General features: G+C 36.8%; 1 protein-coding gene across 1 annotated transcript; it reads left to right on the top strand.

Moving 5' to 3' along the window:
* Positions 1–9,978: 9,978 nt before the first annotated feature.
* LOC148870805 (uncharacterized) lies at positions 9,979–13,695 on the top strand. Its single transcript, XM_088972600.1, has 2 exons — positions 9,979–12,676; positions 13,077–13,695. The coding sequence occupies exons 1-2, from the start codon at positions 10,024–10,026 to the stop codon at positions 13,448–13,450; spliced, it is 3,027 nt and encodes a 1,008-aa protein (XP_088828726.1). The 5' UTR covers positions 9,979–10,023; the 3' UTR covers positions 13,451–13,695.
* The last annotated feature ends 3,137 nt before the right edge of the window (positions 13,696–16,832 follow it).

The following is a 16,832-nucleotide window of genomic DNA, read 5'->3' as shown; positions in this document are numbered from 1 at the left end:
CATATATTTACCGTCTTTAACAATTGACTAAATACACCTTTACCGTTAACTCTGCATTAAAACCCGTATACAAATGTTTTACCCTTAGCAGGTCGTAAATGCCCCCCATTTGACTACTCTCCCCACATGAAGAAAAAAGCTGATAACATGCAGATTTATACTATCAGGAGGGACAGTCATTTGGTCAGTATTCTTCAACAAGTTAGGTGTGAGATCCACCGCCGACGGGGAAACGCGGGTTGCGAAACGAAACGTGAACACATTTCTCTATCATGTTCTACAATTATAAAAACCCGGTTTTTCGAATTCTTTCAATATGTTGTCGTGCTCTGACTCCATTACTGCCACTGACTTCTTCCATTCTCCAGATTACAACTGCATGGGTATCTCCCTCTCCGTGGTTTAAAACTACGGCAGCTTCTGGTTCCCACTGCCATGTATTCCAGAGAAACTCTAATCGGTTGCATCAATCAACGCCTCGATCAGATTTCTTCCAAGAGGAAACTAGACGATTATGGGCCCTGTGACGACGATTTCTTTGATTTAGTAGTATCGGCGAGGATGAAGAAAGATGAAATCGATGCCGTTTATTTGTCTGGAGTGGAGGAAAACAGATTAAATCATAGCCTCAAGGGGAACGATGATTCCGGTGATGCTGGAAATGGGGTTTCCCATGCTCTGTAGGAGCTGGAAGGTTCTTCTTCGAGGTTGCGTTTTTTCGTCAGGATGATTTCGGGGGGAAATACGATTGTCATACATGCGAATTCGGAGGACTCTGTCGAATCTATCCATGAACAAATTAGAAAAATGACTGGGATTCCAACAACCGAGCAAAGGTTGATCTACCGAGAGAAGCAGCTCCAGTGGGAACGGTCGTTGGACGAGTGTTCCATCCAGAACGATGCGGGGCTTCAGTTGGTCAGGCGTATGAGGAGCACCGAGTATCCTCGAACTTGGCAGGTAATCAACGATTTGGTTTCTTCTATTTGTCGCCTGTGTCAAGGTGATTCAATCCGTTCCTCTCGAAACGTTAAATCCCGCGTGAAGGAGTTCTTGTGTATTACTCCGAGGGATGGCAGTGAGCTTACTTCGGGACATCTTCAGATATTTAGGTCTTCCGGTGCCCCATCAGATCTCGTCATGCTCTTCCTTTCGCCCCTCAAAGGAAACAAGGAATACGCGGAAGAGTCTATTCGGTTTATTCTTACTCCCAATGTTGAGTTCTTACCGAAATCTATACAGTCCCACTGCGGAAGCAGCATTTCTAAACTTTATCATGGCGCTTAATAAAAACTTTTCTCTGTCATGAGGTCAAGGTGGTATTTGCAACGACCGCCGTAGGTGGATGGCTCTCCTCTCTTCTCTTTCGACAGATGGGACGAGTGTCTGAGAGGGATTGAGTTAAGTTAAAAACAATGATAAAAATATAATTTTACATATGGGTATAATAGGCATTTTACCTTTTTTTCATGTTTAACGGTCAAGAGTATACTTAATCAATTATTACAAACAGTAAGAATTATACATAAGGGTAATTTAAAAAATTTACCCATAATTAATTAATGGGTAATTCCAAAACCCCCCTGAAACATGAGAGTGGGTTGCTTTAGCAAGTTGAACTATGAAATACCCTCAAACATTGGAACTTGGCATTGGTTCCTAACATGCACCCCACAACACAGTCAACCGTGCATTTAGAACATCTACTTCCGATGACAAGGAAAGTAAGGACACCCGGTCTGATATAATTTTGGAAGTGCATTGTGTTAATTGAATTGCAGTAGTTGCATCAGTGTTCTAAAAGCTATTCAAAGTAGTTGGGTTTAAAAAGCCCACATTGATTTTGCAAATTTTTATCAAATACAGCTTTTAGCATTTTTATGTGGGGTCCAGCTTAAAATGTTAGAAGCGGCATCCAAAAAAATCCTCCCAGACAGGCATTTAAACTTGGACTTGCAGATTTTTCAATCTATATATGAGCCAAGACGAAACCGCTACCTCCTAGAATTAGGGGCACAACTGAATATAAGGTTTAAGGCCAATGTGGGATAAACACCTTTTGGCCTAATTTTATCCCAATATTAGGTCAGCCAATCCAAATGGAACTTGGTTTGGTTTGGAGCTGGTTTAGCTGCTTTAAAAAGACCCAGCTAAGTTATTTAAAGAGGTAGAAGCAGACGGGCCTTGAAATGATTTAATGACAGTCAATTTAAGTGTTAGAGAGCAAGGTTGAATCCAAGATACACGAGTTGATTCAATCAATTCAACCCTTTGATAGAATGATAGGGGAGGCAAATACTGGTTACAACAGCGGTAATTTCATGCTCTAGCACCATGAAGAATTTCAAGCAATAAGAGAGCAGATCAAATTAAGAAAAGTGGTGGGTTCTAACCTGTCCATTCGAATTGATTGATCAATATCTATGGAAGTGTTGCCCAAATCACAATAAATTACTAAAAAAAATTATAAGAATAACTAAGTGTTAGAGAAATAGTCCAAACTGGAAATCAGGACTTCCTACTTTCTTCAGAGATTTTGTCGCCTCTATCAAAGGGTTGAGTTGACTGAATCAACCTTTGTTTTTTTTTTTTGGAAAAACTAAAGGAGAATTCATTAATAAGAGTTTAAACTACATCTCCACGCTGAGCTAGGGCCAGGAGAAGTGGTCCCATAGCCATAGTCAGGTTGGTGGAGCTTCAAGATATCCATATCACTTTGTTGCCTAGCTTTTCCTGCTATTATATGAGCTATGATACTACGGTCTCTTTCGATATAAGTTACATTACAACTGACAAATTGATTAACAATCTTCAACCAGTGCTCGTTGCAACCATCTTTTGTTTTTAATTAGTTTTGTTGGATACTTGGGAGACTAGAGTAGCAGAATCTGTGAAGACTTGAACTCCTTTCAAACCAAATTTTAGAGCCAAATTTAATGCAGTTAACATGGCTCATTGCTCTGCAGTTAACATGACTAAGAACTTTCAAAAGTTTTCCAATTGCTCCAACAATTATTTTTTATTGGGGATAATACTACGAAGCCAATACCAGCCTGCAAATTTGAGACAAATGAGCCGTCAACAGAAATAGAATAAGTGTCATCGCCAGAGGGTGAAACATTCTGATTCAATATAGCCTCCAGATTGATCAAGCTGGTGGAATAGATAGAAGGTTCCTGCATATTCAGAAAGGAGTTCAACTTACGTAAGGGGATTCAATATAGCCTCACTTCCCATATTAATCTCATAACAACAACCCATTTTCCAAATAGCCTTTGTCGTAGAAATCGGATTCAGTCAGTGATAGGCCCGTTTGAACAGCCTTTACAGCCTTCTTTGTATTGGACATATATGTCCCCACATAATAAAGCACATAAGTATAGAGGTATTCCCAATGCAATGTTATAAAGGCTGTTGGAAAGGTGTTTTAATGGGTTTTGCACCGACTAAAGCCGATCTCTTTGTTGCAACCCATTTTCTGCTGTCCATGTGGGGCCCCCACAGAAAGCCATAAGCTGCTGTATTTCAAGTTCAGATTGGTACTTTCGTATTTATCATGGGAAGATGTTTTCAATAAATGGTTGGGATGTGTTGTGGGGCACGTTTTATAGGATGCCCTTGCGAATAATTCCAGCACTTCAACCCCCAAATAGGCACTTAATGTCCATTGCACTTCTAACATTTATTTTTGTGTTGTCTAACATGGAAAGATAATAAAAGAAACTATATAAAGGTGTCAGATGGTAAATCAAAGTTAGGGTGCCAATGGACCAGTTTTGGGTTGGATCCGTCCAAATCAACTTCAATTTGTCCAAATTGGACGGACCAATAAGATATACTGAATTGGACCAATCCAGCCTTAATTGTCCAAAGTATTTTCTGGATTGGATTAGACCTGGTTCATCCATAATGGATTTATATTGAATTGGGTTGGATTAAACCAATATCTGATCATTTGATAGAAAATAAGAATACAGGTGTCAATAGACCAAGCTTGAATTGGAACGGATGTAAATTAAAACCATTTTGAACTTGAACGGTCTTGACATTGAACTAGACTGGCCCAAAAAAAGTCTAGAGACTCTAGACTCTAGAGGATTCATAGGATTGGATTGGGCCTCGTCTATATGTAATGGACTCATATTGGAGGATTAGATTGGACCAATCTGGTCCAATTGACACCCCTATTCCAAGCTCAACATGCGAAAAAACTTGGGTTGTAATAGACTAATATTATGAACCAAGTTAACCATGGGATGTAATAGCATGTTTTAACTGCCAAGTAGTCTACTTAACTGTCATGTAAAACCAAGTTTTAGGCCTACTAGGAATTTAGCAGGAGATTTAATATTTGGGGGTTGCTAGGGTTAATAGTTTGTCTTTTGAAACCTCTTCCAGATTTTTACAGAATATACTTATAATTGTCATAATGTTGTTATTAGCCTTCAAACGTATCTCTGCTCGAGCATAATTCACAAAACTCATAATATGTTAAACCCTACCAAAAATGAAATCAAATAAATTAGAGCATATTGGATTTACAACAGTTTGATATAGGTGATGAGGGGTAATTTGGTCCTCTAATGATATCACGACATGTGGCATCGCAAAACAACGGAGTGATACTTCGGCACCATATAAACAGACCCTAGGAGCACTTCGGACACTTCACAACTGCATCAATGACCTCAGTACCATTCCAATAGGTCGAACCGCAAACAACTAGGCAAGACCTCAGGTTAGCGTAAGAGGTTACTTGATTCCATCGATCTGACCTGACTCTAGTTGGCGACCTACCTAACATGCCAAGTGACCACCTCCTTACGTGGACTATCGCCTCTGAATTCCACGGGATCACGACACCACGTTGGAAGAGTTGGTTATCACATTGCCCACTTCGAGCAGGATTAGATAAACATTACCTGCTTACAAAGAATCCACCTTTAGGCGTGAAAACCACCTCTGAACCAGACGGGCCAGAGATCCCGAATGCATTTCGTGAGCTTCATGGCAGCTTGCCTATATAAGGGCCTCACCTCCAATCTCAAAAGGTATGTGCAATTTAACACTCAAGCTCTCTAGCTCTCTTTTGCTTTCTAGCTCTCAAAAAACTCCATTTTGCTAATTTAAGCATCGGAGTGCCCATACCGAATAAAGTAGCTCGGATACTCTGATCTTTTCTCTCTTTCCTTACAACTCGACCAAGCAACCTATCTAGTCTGACGTACGATCTTTCCTCTAGCAAGGAACTATGGGTTTCTTTAGAACTCTGCATATATAACTTGCCCTATGTTACATTGCCCCCAAACAGTCAAGATTAGTTTTCATTTTTCTCCACATTTCTCCATCTTTCTTTTAACTAGTGGAATGGCCCGTGCGATGCACGAGGTATTTGATATTGATGGTGATATTTGACTATGCTTTTATATATTGGGTATATATTTGTAATTTATGTTATTTTCTTCAATTTTTATGAATTTTTATTTTTTTATAAATTTTTTATGTATTTCTTTGTTTTTTATAATTTATATTATTTTCTTCCTTGTATGTCTTTTTTCATAATTATTTTGTAATAAAATATATATAATGAGAAAATTAGAAAATTGAGGGTAAAGTTGAAAAGTAAAATTATAGTGTTTTGACCAAACCAATTGCACCATTCTCATTTTTCATTATGATATATAAGTTTCTATGATTTTCTACATTTTTTGTAAATTTTCAATGTATTTCTTTGTTTTTTGTAATTTATATTGTTTCCTTCATTTTATGTTTTTCATAATTATTTTATAGTGACAATATATATAATGAAAAAAATAGAAAGTTAAGGGTAAAGTTGTTAAGTAAAATCAGGGTGTTTTGACCAAACCAATTGCAACATTCTCATTTTTTAATATATAAGATAAGATATACATGGTATAGAAATTTTTATGATTTTCTACATTTTTTTGTAAATTTTTTGTGTATTTCACATTCTCATTTTTTAGCATGGTATAGAAACTTTTATGATTTTCTATTTTTTGTAAATGCTTTTGTGTATTTATTTGTTTTTTTTTTGTAATTTATATTGTTTTCTTTATTTTGAGGAGAAAGATGCATAGGATAAAGAGATACAATTTCTATTTCCTTCTTTCTATTGTGAAGTAGGGGGAATGGATAAGATATACATTATACAGAGAGGGGTTTAAAGGAGAGAACTGGGGTTTTAGAATTTATTTCTTCGCTTAATGTGTGAATGATAATATTTGGCCTTTTGCCTCATGTTGTTCTGCTCGTCAATGGTGGGGCTGTTATTTGCATATCTAACGGCTAGCATTTGGATATAGGTTGATCCTGATTTGTTTATATTCAGATTTGAATTGAACATCCATCCGATTTTTGTAGAAGAGTCCAGATCTCCTGCCAACAAAACACATTCCAAACCCCTACAACCCTACCAAGTACAAAACCCCTATGGTATTACGTTGGTAGGGTGTTAGATTATTGGATTGGTCTGATGATCATCGAGAAAAAAAACACCATAAAACAAATCAATATAATGAACCTGAAAGCAGTTTCGATCCAATACAACTTATTATGTTAACGAAGACAATCAAAATAGAGGGGGAATCGGAAAAATACTTGAAAAAATGGGGAGAAAACAAAAAAAAAAGACTTCATTTAATCATCCAATTGATTGTTTGATAATGAAAATAGAGAGGTCAAAAAAATCCATTCCTCCCTTCAATTTGAATTTGTGGGTTTTGGGCAAACCATCCGATACTTGATACATGTTGGCTCTAATCAATGAAGAGGCTCGTCAGGTAGGCCTGACGGGAGTAGGCCTGTCAATGATACCCGAAAATCCGAGGCCCAATTCGATATCCGATCTGATTATCTTGGATTTAGATTACGTATTTATGTAATCGGATCAAATTCGGATGTTACAATCTACATCCAATTAATAATCAAATCGGATTTAGATTTGACCCAATAGGATTTGATTAATATTTGAATATGATTAATATTTATTAATTTTAATATATATAAATTCTATATAATTATATTAAAATTTATAAAAATATATTTTAAATATTATATTATATATGAATTTATATACAATAAATTTAGTATGTTATATTTATATTAATTATTATATATCAAAGTTGAAAAATAAATAATTTTTTAATTTTACTGGTATTTTAGAGAATTTAAAGTGGAGTCGGATTAAATCTGAATTCGATATGAGTTTGTTAGGATTCAAATTCGAATCCGAGTCTTTAAATCCAATCAAATTTTGGATCAAATTTGAATGTAGTTTCTTAATATTCGGATCGGATGCAGATTTTTCTACATCCAATCAGAATCCGATCCGATTGCAACCCTATTGGGGAGAAGATCAAATAAGGCCCAAGGGGAGAGAGAGGAGTAGGTTCCATAGGGGTCTTATTATTATTTTATTTGTTAAAAGCATGAACCATTAGCTAAATAAAATTAGAAAAATAAAAAAGAAAACTATTATTATTTTATTTGTTTTATCCAATTACAAGTGTTAATTGTTAATTAAATAAAATTAGAAAACTAAAAAGGGTAAAAATGGAAAGTGAAAATCAGGCTTTTTCACGAAACATTGTCACCATCCTCATTTTTATAAATGGTACAGACAACATTCTCACTTTTTAGTATGGTATAGAAATTTTTATGATTTTCTACATTTTTGTAATTTTTTTTTTTTGCGTATTTCTTTATTTCTTCTATAATTTATATTGTTTTCTTCATTTTGAGGAAAAAGGTGCGTAGGATAAGAGAGATGCCATTTATGCTTCCTCCTTCCTACTATAAAGTAGGGGGAGTGGATAAGATTTACACTATGCAGAGAAGGGTTTAATGGAGAGAATTAGGGTTTTAGGATTATGACATTTGGCTTTTTGCCTCATGTCGTTCTACTCATCAATGGTGGGGCCGTTATTTGCATATCTAATGCTTAACATTAGAATATAGGTTAATCATGATTCATTTATATTCAAATTCGAATCGAACATCCATTCGATTTATATAGAAGAATCCAGATCTCCTACCAACAAAATGCATTCCAAACCCCTATGGCCCTACCAAGTACAACCCCTACGATATTACGTTGGTAGGGTGTCAGATTATCGGATTGGTCTGATGATCATCGAGAAAAAACACCTAAAATGAATCAATATAGTAAATGTTTGGCATCAATGTTGCAGTTGCAGCACGATGCCTTTTTTTTGTTTGGAATCGTTGTTGCCGGGTAGGACGTTTCTTGGAGCAACAACAGCTTTTTTTGTTTGGTACCAATGCTCCAGGAAACATTTTCTGCACTTCTACCTATTATCCACTGCCACATCACTACCCTGTTGGAAGCAACAAGCTACAGCTCCAGGAAATGCCAAATTTAGCGTTGCTCCAAGCCATGCCCTCCCGATTTCCAAGGCGTGGCTTGGAGCACCGTTTTCTATGGAAAAATGGTTCCAAACATATGGTTGTTTCCTAGAGCATTATTTTTCCTACATGGCGTTGATGTGGCGCCGTTTTCTAGAGCAACAACAACGGTTCCAAACAGACGCATAATGAACTTAAGAGCATTTCCTGATCCAATACAACTCATTACGTTAAGAGAGACAATTGAAAAAAAAATGAGAAAAAAAACTCCATTTAATCATTTGATTGTTCCCTGATGAAAAGAGAGAGGTTGAAAAAAACCTATTCTTCCCTTCAATTCAAATTTGTGGTTTGGGCAAACCATCCAATACTTGACACGTGTTGGATTTAATCAATGAAGAGGTTCATTAATTAAGTAGGTGCTTCGGGAGAAGATCAAATAAAGCCAGGAATAGGTTCCTCAGTAGTCTTATTATTATTTTATTTGGTTTATCCAATTACAAGTGTTAACAGTTAATTAAATAAAATTGAAAAATAAAAAACATAATAAAGGGTAAAAATGGAAAGTGAAAATTAAGCTTTAAAATATTAAAACGTGATAAAGGGTAAAAATGGAAAATAAAAAATAGGCTTTTTGACAAAACATTGTCACCATCCTCAATTTTATAAATGATGAGATTATCCAATTACAAGTGTTAACTGTTAATTAAATAAAATTGGAAAAATAAAAAATATAACAAAGGGTAAAAATAGAAAGTAAAAAATTAGGCTTTTTGATGAAACATTAGGCTTAATTTAGGCTTTTTAAGAGAGGGTAGGATAGGGGATAGGATTGGAAATATGAAATCAAAGAGGGATAGAATTAGAAATGTAAAATCAAAATGTTGCACGGTGGACGCTCATCCATTTCTGTTTTTATAAATGGGTAAATTCTGATTTTGGCTTCGACCTTCGACTAAACCAGTTTTCTACCCCTTTTCTTGCCCTTCTCTTTCGCAATATTCCTAGCAGCCTTGTATGTTTCTATGGGCGTCAGTGCTCTATTTTTAGCATTTCATGCGTTTTTTCTTCTGTTATTTATTAAAATTTATCGATGTCAAACAGAGTGGTCAATAAAAAAAAAAAGTATCAGAGTCGTAGTGACAGAAGTTCCACTAACATGTGCATGGAAGGATTTAATGTCGAATAAATAAATGATATAAGGCTCGGAGCTACACATAAATGAATCTTCAATGCCATGACATTTGATTGGTCAACGAACAAAACTTGTATCAATCTTTCCTTTTCTCCACATAACGCTTTGAATTTAGACTTTGGAACCAGCCAGACAAGTGACAATGGTTTGCAAGTTAAAATGTTCACAAGTCAAGGAGTTGTTAAGAATCCATCGGATAGGGACTTAAATGTGCAGAGTTGCCGACTTGCCTCCACCAAGGCACCAACTGGGGGTGTATGCACCAATTGTGATCAAATTATTTTTTACGGGTGATGGGACCCACTGAGACGTTCATGTCTCCTTTTGAAAACTAGAGATATATGCTTGAATGGGGTCTCTGTATCTCTGTGAGTATATCTGTTTTCTGGTTGTGATGACTGACTAGAAGTTGTAGGCTAGGGACCTGCCGAATCAGAAACTCGATGGATGTACGTATGTTTTGTTTCTTTCTTCTAAATTTGCTGAATACTTTTGGCACTAGATCCACAGTAGCAGCCATGTTGGGAAACCAAACGGATCGACTCGCTTTGTTATCCTTCAAGAATCAGATAAATCATGACCCACTTGAAGCTCTGAGTTCGTGGAACGATTCTCTCCATTTCTGCCAGTGGCAAGGTGTTTCATGCGGTAGCTTGCACCAGAGGGTGACAGCCTTGAACTTAGAAGGGAAGATGTTGGTTGGCTCTGTTTCTCCTTCCATAGGAAACCTTTCTTTCCTTACAGAGATCAACCTCCAAAACAACAGCTTTCATGGACAGATTCCTCAAGAAATTAGTCTCTTGCCTCGCCTACAGCATCTCGTTCTGTCTCAGAACTCATTCAGTGAGGGCATTCCAACTAACTTGTCCCGTTGTTCCCACCTCAAAGTCCTCGATTTGTATGAGAATGAATTGACAGGAATAATTCCGACGGAACTCGGGTCATTGTCGCAACTGGTCAACTTGGTTCTTGCTAAAAACAATCTAACTGGGGTGATTCCAGCTTCCCTTGGGAATTTATCATCTCTTGAGATGCTTTCTCTAACGCGAAATGGTTTGGATGGAAGCATTCCATATGAACTAGGCCAACTTTCGAGGTTGACGTTTCTGGGCATTGGCGCAGGCAGACTATCCGGTACGATCCCTTCCTCGCTTTACAATCTCTCATCTATCAATTTATTTTCGGTGGTTCAAAACCAACTATCAGGGAGTCTGCCGCCTGACCTTGGCCTTAAACTTCCAAACCTCCAAGTATTTGCAGTTGGAGTAAACCAGTTTACTGGACAGATTCCAGGATCACTAACAAATGCCTCTGGCCTTCAGATCCTTAGTTTCCATGATAATTACTTTACTGGACCAGTACCTAGTAACCTAGGAGAGTTAAAGTCTCTGCTCTGGGTGGATATCAGCAATAATTCGCTTGGAGATGATGCAGATGATGACTTCAGTTTTCTCACATCTTTGATCAACTGTAGCAGTCTAACCAATCTGGGTTTTGCTAATAATCATCTCAGGGGTCTATTGCCCAATTCTGTGGCCAACCTCTCAACTAAATTAACAACACTAGAGATGGGAGGGAACCAAATAGTTGGGAGCATCCCCATAGGGATTGAGAATCTTCTTCAGTTAACATTATTGGGAATGGATCGGAATTTCTTCAGTGGTAGTATTCTTGCTACAATTGGAAAGCTTCAGAGTTTGCAGAAACTACTCCTAAATAAAAACAGGTTCACAGGACAAGTCCCGTCGTCCCTGGGGAACCTTAGCCAACTGTACGAACTACATCTGGAGGAAAATCTTTTAGAAGGGCCAATACCATCGACTCTTGGAGATTGTCAACATTTACAATTATTAAACCTTTCAAAGAACAGTCTTAATGGGAAGTTACCCAAACAAGTTCTTGGCCTTTCTTCTCTGGATTCCCTCAATTTGGCAGGCAACTCTTTAACTGGCTCCCTGCCATTAGAAGTTGGGAGCCTCAGAAATTTGAGAGACTTGGATGTTTCTGAGAATAAATTGTCTGGTGAAATCCCAAGCACACTTGGAAACTGTTTGGGACTAGAACACCTGCATATGCAGGGTAATTTCTTTCAAGGGACTATTCCTCCATCTTTGAGAAATTTGAGAGTCATTCAAGTCTTAGATATTTCACGCAATAAATTCTCTGGTGAGGTTCCAAAATTTCTTGAAAGTTTTCCTTTTCTGCTGAATTTGAATCTATCCTTGAATGACTTTGAGGGTGAAGTACCAACTGAAGGAGTCTTTAGAAATTCAAGTGCATTTTCAGTTACTCAAAATGGCAAGCTTTGTGGAGGAATCCCTATACTGCAATTGCCGACTTGCTCCAAGAAATCATCCAACCAAAAGTCTAATAAGCACGTATTAATCACAATTATCAGCGTGGTTCTTTGTTTGACATTAGCATCATGCTTTGTTACTATTTATTGGATAAGAAAATCAAGACAGAAGACTTGTCCTACATTTTCAGGGGAAGATTGGTCCCCAATGGTTTCTTATGAAAGGCTCTCCAAGGTAACCAATGGGTTTTCTTTGGACAAGAAGATTGGAGTGGGTAGTCATGGTTCTGTATATAAGGCAACTCTTGATGAGGATAAAACAGTGGTTGCAGTGAAAGTTCTCAATCTTCAGCAACGAGGAGCTCTCATAAGTTTTTTGGCAGAATGCGAAACCTTAAGAAACGTCCGGCATCGAAATCTTGTCAAAATACTAAAACTGTGCTCAAGCATGGACTTCCAAGGTAATGATTTCAAAGCTCTGGTTTTTGAATTTATGCATAATGGGAGTTTGGAGAAGTGGTTACATCCAGAAGCTAACTGCTCGAGGAATCTCAACTTTATTCAGAGGCTGAGCATTGCAATTGATGTGGCTTCTGCTTTAGAGTATCTTCATCATTACTGCCAAATACCAATTGTTCATTGTGACTTGAAGCCAAGCAATGTTCTCCTTGATGACGAACTAAATGCTAAAGTAGGTGATTTTGGGCTGGCAAGATTCCTCTCAAAAACTGGAAATCAATTTTCCGAGAGCAGAAGTAATTCAGTTGGTATCAGGGGAACAATTGGGTATGTTCCTCCAGGTAAACATCTTTGTTCTACTTTCATTTTTATTTTGTCAGATTTTCTGAACTTAAAACAAATTCTTAGGTACATTGTTGTCTTCCTTTGGAACATGAGTATGAAATTTATAATTAAAGGTCCCAAGTATGAAATTTCCTTGTTGGATGATCTCACCATGGATTCTATAAATTTTAACCATTTAAAGGATTGTTGATAGAACAAAAAGCTAGAATAATTTTTACTTAATATAAGCATGGACCTTTTTTGGGAGCAAATAGTGCTCTTTGACTCTTTTACTGAACTAATCAGGAGGACATCCTCCTGTTCACCCTCAGAAGTTATGTTTTATTATCTTGAATGTTCCTCTTTTTAAATACATACAAGCATTATATATATTAATGTGTGATGTGTAAATTGCAGAATATGGAATGGGTGGAGAGCTATCTACAAGTGGAGATGTGTACAGTTATGGGATACTTCTATTGGAAATGTTTACAGGAAAGAGGCCCACAGATGACATGTTTGTTAATGAGATGAACCTCCATAAGTTTGCTAAGATGGCTTTGCCTGAGAAGGTTATGGACATTATTGATCCAAGATTGATCACTGTAGAAGAAGAAGAGACAATCAAGGGTTCCAGGATTTGGAACTATACAATAGATACAATGGAGGAGTGCCTAGTGTCTGTAATTAGAATTGGAGTTGCATGTTCTGAAGAATCTCCAAGAGAGCGCATGGATATGGAAGAAGTCGGAAAGAAATTGCACTTGATCAGGGACCTATTTTGTTGGTAGGTCAAAGCACATATAGAAATTCATTTAAGATGATACCTATTAAAGTATTGTTGTGAATTTTACCACATAAGAAATTATGCTTTGGTGTTCTTGTTAGGGTTATAGGACCCATCTGGTTCTTCCCTGTATACCTCATTGGTATTTATGCCTGATTATTGCCTGTATTCATTTTGAAAGCATATTTTTTCATTGTATAGCCACTACTTTGACAATGTATGTAGGTCTTATCTTTTTCCCTTGTCTTTCCTTTGGCTTATTTCTTCTTTTCTATCTCATAAAATCCCAACACTAGGCCAACCCGCTACCTCTTCCAGGTTCTGGTTTGGTGGATTCCTCCTTAGATATGAAGTCAACCTGATCTGGTGTGCCTATTTTTATTAGGTATTAATGTATCAGTGGGAATGAATGTAAGGTTTTCTGGTCCAAAATTAGGATCCACTCAATTACCAATACATTCAGAAAACATGGACATAAGCCTGAGTAACCAGGATGGATATGTAACAAACTTTCTGCACTGCACAATACCACCATGAATTTGTGACCATTGCGAGGAGATAGATCCATTCACTTTTCTTACATTCTTGGATCAAGTAATACTTGGTTCACATAGGGGATTAAGTTTGTAGAATGTTTTTGTCTACAACTTTAAATGCCAAAGTTAAACAGAGTTTCTACTGATGAAGGTATAATCTCAAACCTTGAGGCAAGATCTTGTGAGAAACAATTTTCCCTAAAATAGGAGGGTCACCTTTACAAGATTCATTGACATAGGATAAAAGCTTCATGCCTAAATCCACATGGGATTGGTTATCTATTGTGCTTACACGTGACATTCTAATATGACACTAAGAACAATCTTCATATATGAGCTATTGTACATTCTACATTCTAATATGGAACAACATTATTACTAATCTTCTGGGATGGTCAGCAGGCAGCTCACCTGCTCTCTTTTTTGTAGATTTTGTCACATTTTGATCTAAGATCTTGTACATGCTTTTGAGGCAGGACTATATCACATGTCAACCATGAAAGCTAATCTAAGTCTTGCTCATCAAAAGAACAACTTGCACATGTGAGAGAAACAACTGGAGGCCATTAGCTAAGATAAGGACTTCTACAAAACCTGAGAATCATCAAGGTAACTTTATTTTTCACCTCAGAAGACTACCTTGTGATCTCAGAAGCATTACCCGGGTCAATTCAACCATGCAACTACATTGCACTCTTAACAAGTGATCAACTATAAATGGTTATTTGTGATGAAGGTTCATGGTCTTGACCTGGAAGAAGGATATTGTGAGAATGGTGCCTTCCCAACAGAAGCAACACCTTCCTTTCATTTAAATCCTCATGGCATTGGTTGGTTGTTTTGTGCTGGCACTAAAACATGTTAATCTAACCATTAGGCTCAGTATGGAAAGAGTACAAATACAAATATGTACAGTGCAAATGCATACAAAATATAAGGTTTTGCACTCTACATATTTGTATTTGTACTCCTTCCAAACTAAGCCTTAAGAACATTTTTTAGTACAAAAGAATGGTATTATGTCAATTCCAGAACAGATTAGGAAAGATGTAAAATGAAGGTTGGAGCAGAGACTTTAGTATGAGTGCCAGCACAACCAGGTCCCTTTTGGTTTGAGATTGAACAGCACAAGTAGGAGCACATAAGACCTTATTTCCAGTCAGGTCCTAATCTTTCTTTAGATTAGACTTTGAACCGATCATGATGGGATGCAATGTTTTTTGGGCCCTAAGCCTAGCATAGCACTGCTCTCTTGGGTTGCATGTATGAGGTATCCAAGTAATTGGGTACCGGTATCCATTAAACGAGTACACATCTCCACCCCACAACGTCCCACAGCACATCCCCCCTGTATTGGGAACGTCTCTCAATGATGAGTTCACCGGTTCTGGTACTATCATCGGGAGATGTTTCCAATACACAGCGGGGATGTGCTGTGGGAAGGAGATGTGAACTCCCATTAAACACTCTCACTTCTTAGAAGAACAAAAATCTCCTCCAACATGTGTCTTATATCTGCTATGGTTGCAGCACAACCCCCCAATTATGGGCTTGTTCTCCAGCGTGAATTGTTTTTCTAGTTGTCAAATTAAAACGACTAAGTTTGGAAATAGATTGTTTCTCAAAATAAAACACAGAAAACATGTTCTTTTATGTGTCTTATGTTATCAAAACCGAAATCAGAAACATGTCTTTGAATTTATGGTTTCAGGAACACATTTTTCCTTTGGTGATTTGGTATTGTGTTTTACAAATTCTAATCCAGTGGATATAAGTTTTCTTTCAATTTTTCTTTTTAAATGGGCTTATGCCTAGTTTAGCCCATATTGGTAGGGATAAAGCCCATGATTGTTTTTTCTTTCCTGTTTTGTAACAAGTATAAAGGCAATATGGAGACGATTCCTTTGAACTCCATTGTATCCATTAGAGTTAAGTTGAACTGAAGAGGAGGAGAGGTGAAGAAACAGGGCTGCTGTGCCACACACTGTATCAAAAGTCTGAAGAAAATTGATTTTGTTTTAGAAAGTATAATTTTGATGGGTTCAAAACATGAACATCTTGTTTCACTTCTCAAAACAAAAACAAAATTAGACAATATGTTTTTCCATACTGATGTGAGAATTTTAAAAATAAGTGAAAACAAAAGGGTTCAGATATGGAAAAGATATGATAGGGGAAAAACAACTGACCAATAAACTGAAATCATAAATGCGATAGCAAATAAGGTGTTATTTATCAAAATTCATGGGTGGGTTTTGATTGGTCAAAACTCTTTCCATATCATATCTTTTCTGCATCATAGATTTTCCCAAAACAAAAATATTCACATTGCCATTGGTTGGAATGATGTTATTTTCTTGAAAAAACAATGTCGCATCAGCGCCACATCCATGACCACACCTGTTGTTTGGTTATATGTTTTTTCAAAAAACATTTTCTTAGACCATGACTCGGAGATCAAGAAAGGTGTAGTCTAAGAAAATGTCCTTTTTATGTTTTCTTATCTTTTTTTACTATTGCTAGCAAAAGTATGCTGATGTGGTGTTGAAAATTCCTATGTGACTGCAACAAGCAATGGACTCAAATAAAAAGAGGAAAAGTACATTTTCTGAGAAAATGATATATCAATGCAGCACCATTTTTTCTCAAAAAAAAAAAAAAACCCTCAGGAAATAACATTGGTTTCAAATATGGCCATTGTCAATACCCCCTAAATATGGATGTACAGTGATGCAAATTCAGAAAATAGCATTTTGTTGTTGTAGAGAAAATGGAAAAAAATGACAAACTTACAGGGCGTTCTACAACATTAATGTTTTTATTTTCATTTGTTTTTGGAATCGTGGCATC

The sequence above is a fragment of the Nelumbo lutea genome, chromosome 2 (genome assembly GCF_056320005.1).
Source record: "Nelumbo lutea isolate HS-2025 chromosome 2, American lotus-T2T, whole genome shotgun sequence".
Taxonomy (NCBI): Eukaryota; Viridiplantae; Streptophyta; class Magnoliopsida; order Proteales; family Nelumbonaceae; genus Nelumbo; species Nelumbo lutea.
The sequence above is the reverse complement of the archived record's forward strand: the minus strand, read 5'-3'. Positions and strand labels throughout refer to the sequence as shown.

Bases quoted from the DNA above. Each gene is read 5' to 3' on its own strand.
- LOC148870805 (XM_088972600.1), top strand. From the start codon at position 10,024: ATGGATGTACGTATGTTTTGTTTCTTTCTTCTAAATTTGCTGAATACT. The intron at 12,677-13,076 runs GTAAACATCTTT...TGTAAATTGCAG, and splicing joins AATTGGGTATGTTCCTCCAG to AATATGGAATGGGTGGAGAG.